Source organism: Fonsecaea monophora, assembly GCF_001642475.1.
Source record: "Fonsecaea monophora strain CBS 269.37 chromosome Unknown Scaff3, whole genome shotgun sequence".
Taxonomy (NCBI): Eukaryota; Fungi; Ascomycota; class Eurotiomycetes; order Chaetothyriales; family Herpotrichiellaceae; genus Fonsecaea; species Fonsecaea monophora.
Genome location: NW_019173934.1, coordinates 268,059 through 283,235, shown reverse-complemented (window position 1 = coordinate 283,235; position 15,177 = coordinate 268,059). Strand labels below are relative to the sequence as shown.

At 53.4% G+C, this 15,177-nt stretch overlaps 5 protein-coding genes across 5 annotated transcripts; 3 read left to right on the top strand and 2 right to left on the bottom strand.

Moving 5' to 3' along the window:
- Nucleotides 1-249: 249 nt before the first annotated feature.
- AYO21_00814 (hypothetical protein) lies at nt 250-1,965 on the bottom strand (the record flags this gene model as incomplete). Its single annotated transcript, XM_022650801.1, has 4 exons — nt 250-412; nt 488-657; nt 716-1,813; nt 1,897-1,965. 4 exons carry the CDS (start codon nt 1,963-1,965, stop codon nt 250-252), a joined length of 1,500 nt encoding a protein of 499 aa, XP_022516804.1.
- Nucleotides 1,966-2,427: 462 nt separating this feature from the next.
- AYO21_00813 (hypothetical protein) lies at nt 2,428-3,442 on the top strand (the record flags this gene model as incomplete). Its single annotated transcript, XM_022650800.1, has 5 exons — nt 2,428-2,451; nt 2,512-2,964; nt 3,037-3,109; nt 3,169-3,238; nt 3,292-3,442. 5 exons carry the CDS (start codon nt 2,428-2,430, stop codon nt 3,440-3,442), a joined length of 771 nt encoding a protein of 256 aa, XP_022516803.1.
- Nucleotides 3,443-5,423: 1,981 nt separating this feature from the next.
- AYO21_00812 (hypothetical protein) lies at nt 5,424-7,933 on the bottom strand (the record flags this gene model as incomplete). Its single annotated transcript, XM_022650799.1, has 5 exons — nt 5,424-6,547; nt 6,597-7,282; nt 7,340-7,582; nt 7,676-7,770; nt 7,829-7,933. The coding sequence occupies 5 exons, from the start codon at nt 7,931-7,933 to the stop codon at nt 5,424-5,426; spliced, it is 2,253 nt and encodes a 750-aa protein (XP_022516802.1).
- A 1,013-nt stretch (nt 7,934-8,946) lies between these two features.
- On the top strand, nt 8,947-11,473 carry AYO21_00811 (F-box and WD-40 domain-containing protein 1/11; the record flags this gene model as incomplete). The annotated part of the gene is made up of 7 exons (XM_022650798.1): nt 8,947-9,183; nt 9,239-9,880; nt 10,158-10,282; nt 10,334-10,398; nt 10,470-10,619; nt 10,672-10,975; nt 11,029-11,473. The coding sequence occupies 7 exons, from the start codon at nt 8,947-8,949 to the stop codon at nt 11,471-11,473; spliced, it is 1,968 nt and encodes a 655-aa protein (XP_022516801.1).
- An 859-nt stretch (nt 11,474-12,332) lies between these two features.
- On the top strand, nt 12,333-14,230 carry AYO21_00810 (hypothetical protein; the record flags this gene model as incomplete). The annotated part of the gene is made up of 4 exons (XM_022650797.1): nt 12,333-12,684; nt 12,761-13,214; nt 13,266-13,471; nt 13,572-14,230. The coding sequence occupies 4 exons, from the start codon at nt 12,333-12,335 to the stop codon at nt 14,228-14,230; spliced, it is 1,671 nt and encodes a 556-aa protein (XP_022516800.1).
- Between the last annotated feature and the right edge of the window lie 947 nt (nt 14,231-15,177).

The window sequence follows — 15,177 nt, the reverse complement described above, 5'->3', positions numbered from 1 at the left end:
ACTCCCTCCAGAATGTCGCAAATCAAACAAAAAGACCGAGATTGTCGAAATTGGCATCGCCGGCGGAATTTCCTCTTTAGGTGGCACCTCTCTGTCCAGAAGGCGTCCTCTGGGGAGGAGCCTGCGGCCTCAGGACATCCAGCCTGACGTACAGTCACAATTCTAAATAGTGGTCGCCGTGGGTAAAACAAGGAGTCCATCAAAGTCATTCCGATCCGAGCACCTTTTATCATCATAGTTTCGTCACATTTATTCCTGCTTGCGCGCCGACATGGTTATATACAGCGGCGGCTTCTCCCACAAGGTATTTATGATCTGACCCTCCATCCAGCCGTCACTTTCCGGGGCCAGTTCAAAGTCAAAGTTGAAAACGATCCGCGCGAGGATCAGTCGCATTTCGACATAGGCGAGGCTGCAGGATGGAGAGCTTCTTGTCAGCACACACACATACACACACTCGAGCGCTTCAGGGACGGATGGGTCTTACTTCTTGCCAATGCAGTTTCGTGGCCCGACGGAAAATGGCTCCATCATCGCAAGGTTGTCGTTGGCATAGCGCGGGTCCGTGCCGAGGAAGCGTTCGGGAACGAACAAGTCGGGGTCCGCAAAGTACTTGGGATTGTGGTGCGAGGTCCACTGGAAGATGTTGAGATATGTCTGTCAGGGAAGTCAGTGGAGTCAATCCAAGTACCGCGCAAAGGTGAAGTGAACTCACATTGCCAGGCAACGGCTCGCCGCAGATGACATTCCCTTCGGGCGGGGTGACACGGGAGTTTGACATGGGCGTCGGAGGGTAGATGCGCAAAACTTCCTTGATCACCGCCATCGTGTATGGCAGGCGACTCACGTTGTCCAGATTGATCTCGCTTTCGGTCATAAAGGCACTTCGAACCTCATCTTGCAGCTTCTTGAGGACCCTTGGGTGCTTGCAGAGAAGATACGTGGCGCCCGAGAGTGCCGTGGCGGTCGTCTCGGAACCTGCGATGAGGACCAGAGCCGCATTCTCAATGATCTCGGTTTGGGTGAGAGGTTCTACCCCGTCCTTTGTGGTCATGAGGGCGTCGATGTAGTCGGGGCGATTGCGTCCCGAGGCCTGACGTCGCTCTACGGTCTGCGTTGTTATTTCCATGCGGGCCTTTGCAACGCGGACGGTCTCCTCGGATATCAGGAAGCGAAGCAAGGGCGTGAGCTCCGGAAAGATACCCAACAGACGAGAGTAATTGAAGAAGCGAACCGACTCGAAGAAGGTCGTGACCCAGAAATGGGCCCGCGCCTGCTCCAAACAGCCAAAGGATTCCCCCAAGGACAGGTCTCCGATGATGTCGAACGTGGTCCAGTTATACCAGGCCACCGCGTCGATTTTTTGCCCCACGCGTTCGTCGAGGCGCTGGATAAGGAGATCGATATAGCGGTTGATCAGTGGCTGCTGGTTGGCGATCGCCTGGGATGAGAAGCCATGGGACAGGGCGCGACGGAACCGGGCGTGTTTCTCCCGGCTAGCTCCAAGGAGATTGTTCTGGCTGGTGGTGTGCTGCCGTGGGTCCTTCTCGTTGTTCCCATGGCCAGTGCCTATTCGGTGGCCAGAGATGCTGTTCCAGGCATCGGGGTGTTGAAAGGAGAGCTCTTGAGGCCCGACACGCACAATGTCACCGTATTTGCGGTGCAGCTCGAGCATTTCCATCGGTGCCCTGCCTCGCCAGCACCTCAAGGCGTGAGGAATTCTCGAGATTGCATCGAGCTTGTTCCCGGGGTATTTGCTAAGCGGGTGAAAGTACAGATAGTACGTGATATTGGCGAAGTAATAGATGATGCTCTAGGACAGAACGGTTACGCCGGGGTCCATCGCAACCCAACATTGGGGGAGGAGGGGGGGGGGGGGATGGAGCGTTCTCTTACCAGCAGGAGCACTATGGCCAGCGGCTTCCACCACGGCTGGTTCACGAAGAAATAGGTGTAGAAAGACATTGTATCGAGGCCGGTGGGTGTTCGCCAGGTTTGGGTGACATGTACATTGGCTGCTGGTGTTTGTTTTTATGGTTGGTTCCCCCGCGAACGAGAAGACACGGATTAGACATACACGGTAGTATACGAAAAGGCGGGGTTGGACTATACCATATGTTGGTCATGGGCACCGGCTTTCCAATAACCGAGAAGTTCGAGGACGACGATTGTCGTTCAGGAACCGGCTCCTCAACGAATGGTTTCCGCTTATCCGCGTCCGGTATTCGTACGCAGACCTCTGAGAACTTGTCGACAAACAGCGCGAGGGAGTTTTCCTCGGATCCCGCAGAACTTTGTGGTGCCTACGACAAGCGACTTGGTGTCTCGGTATCTCGACGACTATAAACAAAGCATGAGATCCACACTGTGACATTTACTGCACAAACTTTCGACTTGTTAGATTTGAAAAACTCGAGAATCGTCGCCATGGGTTTCGATCTCAAGGATAAAGTAGGTAGACCTGGCCCAGGAAGGTGTTAGCGGCCAGGACCAACTGACGGAATCCTCCAGGTTGCCATCATCACAGGCTCTTCCTCTGGGATGGGCTTCGAGACAACCAAGCTTCTTCTGGACCTCGGGGCCACCGTGTACGGGTTCGACATTGACAAAGCTCCCGAGTTATTCGTAGCGAACCCCAAGTTCAAGTCCCATCAGGGAGACATTGCGGCCCCGGGCACGCCCAAGGCAATCGTGGACGGCGCAGTGGCCGCCTTCGGCCGCGTTGACATCCTGTGCAATGTCGCAGGCATCTCTGACACTTTTAACGGGTTGGACACCCTCGAAGAGCAAGCGTGGCATAGGCAGCTGGGTGTCAATCTGACCGGTCCAACGTGGCTCTGCAAGGCGGTTGTGGATGTCTTTCGGAAGCAGGGAGGAGGAGGCGCCATTGTCAATGTTTCTAGCAAGGCCGGCACCAGTGGAGCGATCTGTGGGGTGGCATATACAGCAGCTAAGCATGGTCTGGTAAGTGACGATTTGAAAGAAATCTCTCATGGAACTGGGACCGTGGACTGACGAGACGGGTTCCTCTCACAGGTGGGCGTGACCAAGAATATTGCCTGGCGGTACCACGAAGAAGGCATCCGGTGTAATGCCATCTGTCCTGGAGGTAAGTCGGGCACCATTCGAACTTGTCTGTTGATCATCTGTTTAATCACAATTTGGCAGGGTATGTCTCAGGTATCAAAAACAAGATGGACTTTAGCAAGCTCGACCACGAGGCTATGAAAGTCTATGGGTACCATTCTCTTCCTCTTGTCCAGGCCCCATGAGCTGACTTTTCGTGTTCAGTAAAGTTCAAGAGCTCCATCTCAAGGGTGCTTTGGATGTGACGGGTCCTCCTGACCGGCCTGCCAGGTTGATGGCTTTTCTAGTCTCGGATTGGGCTGTAGACATCAATGGTGCCATTATTCCCATTGATAATGCCTGGTCCACCATTTAAACAAGGTCCACCGAAAGGTATCGATCTTGCCTGTAGGTCATGCACGACACTGTGGCGTGTGGTGAGCCTGCTCAGTGACATGGTGTGGGACGAGTATAAGAACAGCAGAAATGTATTCATTCGAGAGAATGTTTCAAGTCAGCCACAGGAAGCAGAGAAGAGTCATAGATTGGGATTAAAACCAAGTGTTGGTCGCACGCAGCATGCAACATCGAATACCTCCAAGTGTCAAGGCTCGTTGAGTCAAGTATAAGATCAAGTGTCGCGATGCTGTAGTCAGAATCTAAAGCCAGCCGATGCACAACGTCACAAATACGGTATATTCGGACATGTCTCCGTGTCGAGATCCGCACTTGCATGTGCATGCCTGGGAGAATACTATATAAGCGGCCCGGGAACAGGATCTTCTCGACCTGGATCCGATACGGGCCCCGAAAGATTGATGCTCACAGCCATCAATCCTCGTCACCGGTACCAGAGACCATCTTTCTCTCACAACACCGTGATCTCGCGCTGCACCGCAAAGCATTGGCAATAGATATCGCGGCAGAAGACAACCTAGTCGCAGGCTGTAATAGACCGATTGCGGCCAATACCGACTTTGTGAGTCAACTGCCTTGCGCGACAAGTCTGGAGCCCCAGCTAAGTCAGTGTCGTTAGTCCGAGCAAGGCAAACGGACCAACGTCAGCGGCCTGAAGACATGTACGTCGGAAAGGGATTCTCGCGTAAATATGACGGCGAGCTCACCGCAAGGTCGCCAGATGCTACCGGTCCCGCCCTAAAACGACCAAGAGCGAAGCAATTAACAGCCAAAACGAATGACTACAGCCGTGAACGAAATCAAGTCCGTAGTAAAACTAGAGCTATGATATAACCGTGCAGATAGCCACCTATACCTTATCCCGATCCATAGCCCGCTCGATGTAGTCAGTGCGTACTTCAAGTATCGGGAGTATTTAAACCACTATAGTGCACGTCACGAGCCTACCAGTTCGGTTTACCTTTCTATATAAGTCGGGCCGTCCTTATACCTTTGTCTCCAACTCCTGTGAGTCAGACTCACTCGTACTCACAACATTTTCGTTGTCACGGACGGCCTTGCCACAAGGTTAATGCCATGCTGTCAGCTCGCTAAGACCAGGCTTTGTAGTCTCGCCTACAAAACACAGACGACGCCACACGTTACAACCACTGCTCCAAGATTCTACTGAGATCACAATACCTACGAAGGGGGGATCTCGCCGTAATAATGAATACCTAGAATCTACCTTGGTATGACACTGCTCTCAGCCCTCGTGGCTGTTCATGTTCAAAACTGAGCCACGCACGCCAACGCTAGCTCAACGCGTCGGTGGATACTTAACCGGTCTTCGACCCGGCTTGTGCTGTTAAGCGACTCAATCGGAAAAATCCTGGCTGAGGACCGAACCGGGTGTCTATGGATAAACCGGCTAATCGGGCCAGACGACTACCGGTACGCAATACTCGGGCCGACAACGATCACGGCGGCTGTGAGAGGGGTGGTCCAAACTTCCCCGTCTCTGGGGGAGAGGGTCGAGACTTCGAATGGCCCATGTCGACTGGTGATTATCCTCGGCACGCTATACGTGTTGCAGGAGGGGTCTTTTTCAAGCTTGTGCGTCAAGGTGTTAGAAAATTGAAACCGAGTCAGCGTTCCGTTCTGCTCTTGTCGCATTGTTTTTCGAGTCTCTTGGGCGGGCCGCGGAGCGGGTCTCAGGGCTCTACAATGTCACTCTCGACGAACGTGTTTAGGAGCTAGCAGTCAATGTAAAAGTGAAACAACGAAGGATCACGCAGACAAGAACACGGTTCGCTGCATTTACCACCGTCGTGTCGCTGTCCCGTAAACCAGCTATGCCTTGCAATAGCTTTGGTCGTCAACACGCTACCCTACAGAATTGGACTCGCATCGTGCCACCCTTTATTCATACAAACAGAGTTCATGTGAGGCCCTCCGCGCTAGTTGAACATCCAGGACGTGTCGACCATGGAAAAATCCACAAACATATTGTCACTCGTCGTGGGAGCCCGGGCGGAAGAACCCAGACCGTAAGACACGTCGTGCATGAGTGCTTCGACCGAGCCGCGGTCTTTGTTCTCGGTGGAAGATGTAAAAATTGCCGACGGCGACGTCGCTTCGCCGTTGGAGAAGCGCCGGGCGCGGAGTATCGTGTGGAGATGTGTGCCTTCGATCAGGCGGGCGAACGTCCTCAGGATGGGCGCGGCCAAGGGATAGTAGGGCTGCGACTCTTCTAGCGTTTTCCACAAGAATTTGAGCCAGTAGATGTTGGTGTCGCTGTCGTTGCCTCCGTTCCTCCGACCCCCGTCTCCCGGGTGAGGGCTAGACGGGGACGGGGACGGTGACGACAGAATATGCGATATCAGCGCCGTCGTCGCCCAAGACGTGTTGATCAACATGACCGTGACGAGCTTCTCGACGCCGTAGATCAGCTTGTAGGTCCGCGTCAGCCTCGCCACGCGAATGGCGTTCTGGTATATGATCCGCGCCGACTGGTTCACGCATTGCTGCTGCTCGGTTCCGACCACCCCAGAAGGCCCTGCTGCCGCGTGCGAACGACCTCCTTCTGTGGTCTCCAGTAACCTGTTCCACAGGCGGTGCAGAATGATTCGGACTCCACAGAACTGCAGATTCAATCCGTAAGAGTGCGGGTTCAGGTCGTTGTGACTCAAGTCGTCGCACTTCAGCTGTGGAGGGAGGCTTTCATAACAGGCGTCGATTTCTGCGGCCAGTTTGGGGAAGAGGTGTAATTGATTCGTCACGTCGGCGGAAGTGGCGGTGTTCAAGACGTCGGTGATGCGTGAAACCTGCACACTCAGGAGGCTCCACGCTTGGAGGATCTCCGGGATCGAGGTGTTTTTGGCGCCTTGAAGGGCACTGCGCAACTGCGCCAGGGTCATCGAGTGCGGCCGACCGAAATACAGGCTCAGGTTCTGGTCGAAGACGAAGGTCGAAAGGAACGAAGCGATGCGGTGGGAGGCGTCGACGACATCGCCCTCGTCGTTGAGGGTGTTGGATTTTTTATGCAGTAATCCCAGGTCGAAGACCAATCGACAAGCCATGCCTACAGGATTAGTATGAGTTTGGATCGGTGGCCGTGGGGAATAAAATACCGCAGTATATCCAGGATAGCCTATCGTTGCCGGTGATGCCCACACACTCGCTGAGCAGAGTCAGACCCTGCATCGAGGCTATGTTTGGGTTTTCGATCTCCTGGAGGACTTGTGCCCGTGCGCGTTCGAGAAACTGTGCCCCCAGTTGTCGAATGAAGCTGGACGTGCTTACCCGGCTCGCGGAGCTGAGTATGGCGTCTTCTAGGAACGTCGAATAATAATGGCTGCGTTTGCCAATCGACCGATGCGTCATGAACGGCTCTTTTTCTACGACCAGGATTCCACAAGGGTGCACATCCCAGAACGTCTGGAGGAGTGCCGTTCGAAGAGGCGCGGAATCGATTCCCAGGGAGGTTTCTTCTTCGTTATCGTCGCCCACTACACTCGCTGAGTCGTCGAAGTCGGCAAGGAGTGAGGTTTGCGGCAGCTGATAGGACTGTTGCGTTTCAAAATCCGAAGTCTGTGGTTCCCCTGTTCGGGGTGGTGCCATGTTGTGAAAGTGAGGCTGTTGTATGCCCAACTGTCTGATGGCATCGTCGGCTGGCGAAAAGACGTTGTTGTCCAACTGACAGCCTGGTTGACCCAAGGTGGTCATCGATCGTTCCGTGCTGTCGAGCAGCATATCGAACATGTTCTGGCACTCTCCAGCTAGACTGGAAAAGTCGGGAGGTTGTGGGGTTGGGAGTCTATGCGACCATGTTAATTAAGAGTGTAAGACGACGACACAAGCATCCCTAACTCACTGTCCATCGAGTATCTGGACAGAATGGTCTTCCAACAGAGAGCCTCCTGCCAGCTCGGCCGACATGAGACCAGTGTCTGGTGGTGGCGCGGGGTTGGCGGTGACCAAGGGAGGCGATGTGCCGCTCGGAGCAGGGTGTCTTGCATCTTGGTAGCGGGATGATTGAGGACGCTGCTCGACTCTTTCGGATTCTGCGTTTCGTGCCCCATGAAGTCCCAACAGGTCTTCCAGTTCTGCGAGGCGACTGTGTACCGAGGACAAATTTTGGCCAACACCGCGGCGCCTCGAAACACCTGGTAAGCGCGCACCGACCTGACAAGATGGCCGATTGACTTACTTCCTGCGGTCACCACCGGAATCAGTGTAACACGGGGCATTTGTATTTCGACATTGGGTGCAGTCTGACCCCGGCGGCTGGTTTTGGACATCGCACTACATGATGGTGTGTCAAGGGCTGCGCTCAGTGCGCCGGAGACGGGTTTCCACGCACTTTGATCTTACGTAACCTGCAGTTGATGCATGCGACGGATGCGCGAGTGCGCGCAGGAGCTCTTGTGCCCGCCGATTGCGACGGCTTCGACACCTTGGACGACATGATGTTGGCTTTCGTAGACGCAGCTTTTGAAAAAGATGGTGTGGACTTCCTTTGTGCCGCCGGGCTCGTGTCTGTGTCTGGAAAGAAAGTGGAAAAAGATTGAAAAATAGGGCCCGGCCCAGGTCGGAGTAAAATCAGGGGCCCCGCAAAGTCTTTGGGCAGAGCGTCAATCAAGGGCTCCCCGCGGGAATTCTTTTCTAGCCAGATGCGGCAAGGCCGGATCTTGGTGTGGGGGTGCTGTCTTGAAGGTAATTGGTGTTAGCTGGCTCAAAGGACCCACTATACTGTGTACACAGCGCACCTTGAATGTTGAATGGGTCACAAGACTGAGTTCGGCGAACTACGATCAGCATTGACTACACCTCTATTAGGATATAGCTTTCAAAAGTGCCATTTCTTCGTCCAGGAATTCATTCGTACTCGTATGGGCGCAGGTGTGGAAGTGTGCGGTCTTGGGAAGAGACCGTTGGCCTGGGTCGTTCGGCGAAGCTAGCGCGGAAGAGGATTCGACAGATAGAGTGGAGGGGAGGCTAGCTTTGTGGTGTGCAGCGTAGATAACTCTAGCTGTCCCAAGTTCGGCTCATTGTGAAGGAACTGATCTCACTGAACCCTACTGGTTCAGTTATGCAGGCACAATCTCGCTCCCACCCCTGCCTCTCGACCTGTCTGTAATACAAGAGTAAAATAGGTGAACTATAGCAAATAATATGTCTATTACCATAGCCTGGAAAGACTGGTTAGCTAGCTAGGACTCTCGCGTAGGCATCCTCTCTCGTGTATCTAGGCCCCCGACGTTACAACCGACCAAAAGTGGCTGCACACAGTAGCATCGATCTGTTCGGGTAACCGGGCCGAAGGTGGCGGTCCAGCCTGACGACGATTCCGGCAGCCTTGCGTGCCTAGTCAGCAGCCAAATCTTTGTACTTGCAGCATTAAACCCAGTAGTTCCCAACCATGAAAATTGCAAGGGAGCCTCGTCGGTGTCGATCTGTGATCATTCGTGGATGGGAGAGATGTCCGTGCCAGCAAACCACAAACCGCGACAGCTGTGGCGTCCCCGGAAGGGCGTAGATACCCAGACTGATCGCTTCCGTCGCTTTGTCAATCAACGACGAGGCTTAAATCTTCAAAACTACCACCAACTCCACAAGTACTCATGTGATGACGATACCGCACCGCAATTCTGGGTCGACTTGATCCATTTTGTCGAGCTCAAAGCGGAGGGCAATCTGGACTACGCGATTCCTGCTGTACGCCCCCGCCCTTTTTCAGCCACGACGAAGCCAATGCTAACAAAAGCTCAAGGGCCGCATACCCTTGTTCCCACCACCAGAATTCTTCCCTGGCGTGAAATTGAGCTTCCCGGAAAATCTGCTCAGCGGGAGGCCGCCGAACGAGATTGCAGTGCATGTGGTGCAAGAGGGCGGAACCAGGATCAAGGACTACACATGGGTCGAATTGTATTCCATGGTGGAGCGTGCAGCAGACGCACTGATCTCGCTGGGTGTGAAGAAACATGACCGCGTGGCAGCCGTCCTGTCGAACCGGCTTGAGACGGTCGTGTTGTGCCTGGCCACCCTCTCAATGGGAGCCATCTGGTCGTCCTCCTCCCCTGACATGGGCGAATCTGGAATTCTAGATCGCTTGACCCAGATCAAGCCGAGGATCGTCTTCGGAGAAGCGTCCGTCGTCTTCAAAGGCAAAGCAATGGACTTGGCGGCAAAGAATGCAGCCATTGTGCGAGGCCTCGAGGGGTTTTCCGAGTTCAAGACCTTGGTCGTCCTCCCTCCTCAGGGCCACGAAGGCAGCCCAAAGAAGCAGCACAACAACAGTGGCCGTCAAGTTCTTAGCTATGAAGACTTTCTCAAGCATAGTATAGGAAGACCGCTAAAATTCACCCGACTGCCCTTCTCCCACCCTGGATTTATCGTCTACTCTTCAGGCACTGTTAGTATCCCTTCCACGCACGAGTGTACGCCTCCTCTAACTAAGGGTGCCAGTCGGGTGCGCCAAAGTGCATAGTTCACAGTGCTGCGGTATCTAGCCTCTCTTTTCCGTTGGATTCAACCGTCTGACAGTGCACAGGGGCTCCTCCTCTCGGTCAAAAAGGACGCTTTCCTTGCCTTCGACGTACAGCCTGGCGACGTGGTGTTGCAGTACACAACGGCATGTGCTTAGCTCCTATTTGTGGAAGTATTTCAGCCCTACTAACAAAAACACGCAGACAGGATGGATCATGTGGGCCATGGTTCTTTGCGGACTGTCTTACGGAGGCAGGACGGTGATATATGATGGCTCGCCACTTTACCCAGACAACTTGGTGCTTCTCCGACTGGTTGAAAAGTTGAGGTTGGTTGTCAATTTGGTCGGTAGACGGCAACGCAACTGACGTGTACTCAGAATCAGCTTGCTGGGAATCTCGCCCCGGCTGCTCCTCGAGATCAAGAAGGCAGGCCTGGTCCCCCGTAGGTGTTCCTACCCATCAGAAATCGTCCATAGCATCCGTCAGTTTGCTAGAGACACTAACACTTCGCAGGAGATATTTTGGACCTGTCCTCACTCCGCACCGTTACTTCAACGGGGAGCATCTTGAACGAGGAACTCTGCGAATGGTTCTATGATGTCGGGTTTCCAAAGGGCGTGCATCTGCTCTCTACCTGTGGTGGAACGGATCTTGCCTGTTCACGTAAGACCCGACACCCCGTAAGAAGCCTGTCTGCATGACTAAGCTGGTATAGTGGTTAGTGGCAACCCGACTCTACCCATGCATGCCGGGGAGATTCAGTGCAAGTGTCTCGGGATGGCGGTCGATGTTGCTCAATCCGACACAGCACAATTCGAGTCCATCGAGAGCACTGGAGCTGCAGGACAACTCGTTACCACGAGACCGTACCCGAGCGAGCCTCTTAAATTTTGGGGCCCTGGGGGACAGGAGAAGTACTACAGCTCCTACTTTGAGCAATTGGGACCGTACGTGTGGTGGCAGGGTGACTTCATTCGACGATCGCCGGAGACTGGAGGTTATGTGGTGCTCGGTCGATCGTAGGCGATCCTTTTCTCCCCAATATCTGATTGTCCAAGCTGACCGTGAGCAGTGACGGCGTTCTGAACCCATCTGGGGTGAGATTTGGCTCGGCCGAGATCTACGAGGTGCTGGATAAGATTCCTGGCATAGTCGAGTCAATCTGCGTCGGCCAGCGACGACCAACTGACCAGGATGAAGCTGTCGTCCTCTTCCTGGTCCTGGAGCCAGGAAAGACGTTGACCAGCGAGTTCGAGCACCTCATCAAAGACTCGATCAAGCGAGAAAGATCTCCGCGACATGTTCCCAAGTATGTCTTTCCGGTCTCGACGGTTCCGTACACGATCAACGGCAAGAAGATCGAGATCGCAGTCAAGAAGATCATCAGCGGCGAGAACATTGTGCCTTCGGGTGCGGTGGCCAATCCAGAATCCTTTGCCGAGTTCAGGAAATTTGTCAATGTTGAAAAGATGTACCAGGAGCAGTGCCGAGAGCGTCAACAAAAGGCCAAGCTATAGAGGTCGACGAATATATTACGGTGCTACTAAATCTGGTCTTGGAGCCAGTCCCCTTCGGTGAGAAAGATACCAAAACAGAATACATCTCTGATTTACTTATTCGAGTTGGCCATTTTCCGTCGTGACCCTGTGATGGTAGTGAACTAGAAGTCTAGAGAATACTTGTCAACGTAATCGATGTCTGGCCTCCTCTTCTTCCACGCCACTTGCCGTTAATCAACCATACTTGGTTGAAGAAGATATCTCTCTGTTCAAGTGTCTACTAGTCGTCAAAGATTCCAAAAAAGCCACTCGGGATGGCGAATAGCATAAGAGTACTCATGTGGACTATGTTGGAGTGCGTCTCAAGTAACCAGTGCGTGATTCGAGGTAAGAGACCTCAGGTGCTCATCAAATGATCCACAGATACAGGAAAAGGGCAACCCCCCATCTGAGACAAAAGGCCGCCTGGCGCAATAGCCAGACAGTGGAGCAGAACGAATGGCTCAGGACCTGTCATCGGCTATACGGTGGCTGTTGCATGGGGACGCAAGATCCATGGCTAAGGGTCTCACGGATTTCCTGCGTGATATTCCAACTCGGTTATTCGTTCCCGAAGCCAGTGTCATTACCATGACAGGTTTTGACTGTATGCAACATTTGTGCATTCACTTACCCGGCTCACTCAATGTCTAGTGGCTGATGATGGGGCATAGAAGCCGTAGAAATATGCATTGATAGCAATGGGGGATATAGCTCGACCCGCTGGAACGTTTTAGCTTACGCCCGCCACCCGGCCAATATACGAAGCACCTCGCAAAAGTCACATACAAAGAACGGTGCAGCCAGAGACACGGAAGTCTGGCGAGCTACACACACAATGGCAGCTGCGAATGGACATGCCGAGACTGTCAGCGAACACCTCCAAGGTGACGCGGGCTTTGTGGATGGCGATCTGTACGCCCAGTTGAACGGCATCGACAACACCAACATCTTGAAGGGACAACACAAAGTCTCCAGGGGCCATAGGAGAGTGATCCAAGTGGGCACCGGTGTCGCCGGCATCGCCCAAGCGGCCACTCTTCTGAAAAACAAGACGCTCAGGCCCGAAGAGTTGATCATCTTTGACGTTTTGAAGGAGTTTGGAGGCGTCTGGGCAAAGAACACATATCCCGGATGTGCCTGTGATGTGCCGGCGCTGATGTACACCAACAGAATGATGATCTCGACTCGTAAGTTGAAAAAGGGGATTTTGGGGGACAGTTTTTGAAAAAAAAAGAGCAGCGTTGACCCCTAGGCTTTTTCCAGAATATACACACGTCTTCGCGACGGGCCCTCAGATAAAGAACTTCTATGTCCAAATGGCACACCGTTACGGACTGGAGAGGTGCACACAGTTCCAAACGTACGTCAGGTCTTGCACGTGGGACGAAAGCAACTTTCTCTGGCACGTCGAGACGGAGAATCAAGCCACGGGAAACATCGAGCTGTGGACCGCCGACGTCGTCATCCACGCCATTGGATCCTTTGACAGGCCCAAGTTTGGCGGTATTCCGGGACTGGACAGTTTCAAGGGCCAATGGACGCACACAGGGACCTGGAAAAAGGACTTCGACTGGGTTGGGAAAAGGGTGGCCGTCGTTGGCTGTGGCCCAAGTGCCGCCCAGGTCATCCCAGAGATTGTGGACCAGTGCAAACACCTCACCGTGTACATGCGTACGCCGCCGGCCGTGCTGCCCAGGGGCGACGCCAAACACTCCAGGTATGGCAGAGGTCTGTGTTTTCCTGTTTCTTAAACTGACACAGGGCGCAGCGTCTTCATGTGGTGCTTGAAGTATCTGCCTTATTTTGCCGTCTACATGCGCTTCCTCGAGATTGTCAAAGGGTGGCTGTTCGGCCCCCTGATCATCAAACGAGGCAGTTGGCTGAACAAGCTCCTCGACAAGAAGGCCAGGGAGTATCTCGAAAAGCAGATCTCAGACCCGGAGCTCCGAGAGAAACTGAACCGCGAATATGAATGTCAGTAATATTAATGCCCAGTTTTCCCCCTCCTATCAATGGAGCACCGCCCCCCCCCCCCCCCTCCCAGCTTTTGGTGGCCGCTAATTCTCTTGAACAGTCTTCTGCAATCGTCCCCTCCTCCTGGACAACTTCTACCCAGCCTTGGCCAAACCCAACTGCACCGTGTTAAGAGAGCAAGTCACCCGGTATACGGAGACGGGGATCGAAGCGCGCGATCTGAAGACGGGCGAGAAGTCGTTCCACGAGTTCGACAGCATCATCGTCGGCACGGGCTACAACACGTCCCGATTCCTGTCCCACGAGAAGATCACGGGCATGGACGGGACGGATCTCCAGCAGCACTGGAAGCAATACTGCTCGACACTCCACGCCGTCGCGACCTACGACTTCCCCAACTTCTTCTTCTGCAACGGGCCCAACGCCAACACCTTCAGCTCCAGCTACCACGACGTCAACGAGTCGACCTCGCGCTTCATCGCCAAGTGCGTGGCGACCATCGTCGGGAAGAAGGACCGCGGCATCAAGTTCGCCATGATGCCCAAGCCCGAGCGTGAACGCGAGTACCAGGACATGATCCAGCGGAGCCTCAGCGACACCACGATCCAGTACCGTGGCTGTGCCAACCACAGCATGAAGGACAGTAACAACCACAACACGGCGCTGACAGGCGAGCACGTCTTGGCCATTGCGTGGAAGTTCCGCAAGATCAACTGGAAGGAGTGGGACACCATCGAGAAGCCAAAGACCGAGATTTGAAGGGGAGGCATGGCATTTCCCTTCCCATTTTCCCTTCGAGAGTCTACAAACAAAATTCATATGAAATTTGCGAGATTATCTTTTACCCTCCGCCTCATCTTCTCTCGCAGACAGGATGGGCTCCATATCTCAAAGCGAAGTAAAAAAAAAAAAAAAGACACATGGTATATAGTGAAGGCCAAATTTTCAACAAGAGAAACAGCATAGTTCGACGTCGGAATCTAGACACGAAGGACTTTCCATTTCCATCTTTGGATCTGAGCACGAATTACCGGCGAGTATACAACTAAAATGTAATGACATTTAACTATAAAAGCGAAGCCAGTACTGTAACCTTTCCCATCTCTCCAAGAGAGATGATTACGCATAGTAGTGCATATGTAACTTAGAGGTGTTACAATGCATATTGGCGGCGAAAGGTTCTCACGAGGAACTGCTGGGATGGATCTGTCCTCCGTGCGCTCGGGCCCGTTGCGCGGCGGACGAAAAGCCCTTGGCGAACACTCTCTTCTGCTTCTGGGCGTTTTGGATTCCAACTCAAATTTGCTACCAAACGTTGTTACTTTCTTCAATGCTGAGAGGCTCTTATACTTATTCCCATGGGAATTCATGATGATGTGAACGGATTAAAAATTCGTTCCCAAGAGCCAAGGGCACTATCTTATGCGGGCTGCAGAATCCTCCCCCCCCCAAAAATGAGGGAATGCCTCCCGTGCATCATAACAACTCCCTGATCCTCCTTACCGTACACGGCCGACCCTTTGAAAGGAGAGTACATCATGACAAGCTGGAAGGATCATTTTCTTCATGTATGCTAACCAGATAGGAACGCCAACACCAATCCTGCTGGGGCGTGACGATCGTCGACGGGTGTGGAACTGTGATGCGTTGTTGGTGAACAAGCATGGCTCGACCCGGACAGGATAGGTAGTGAAAAGGGTCATTCC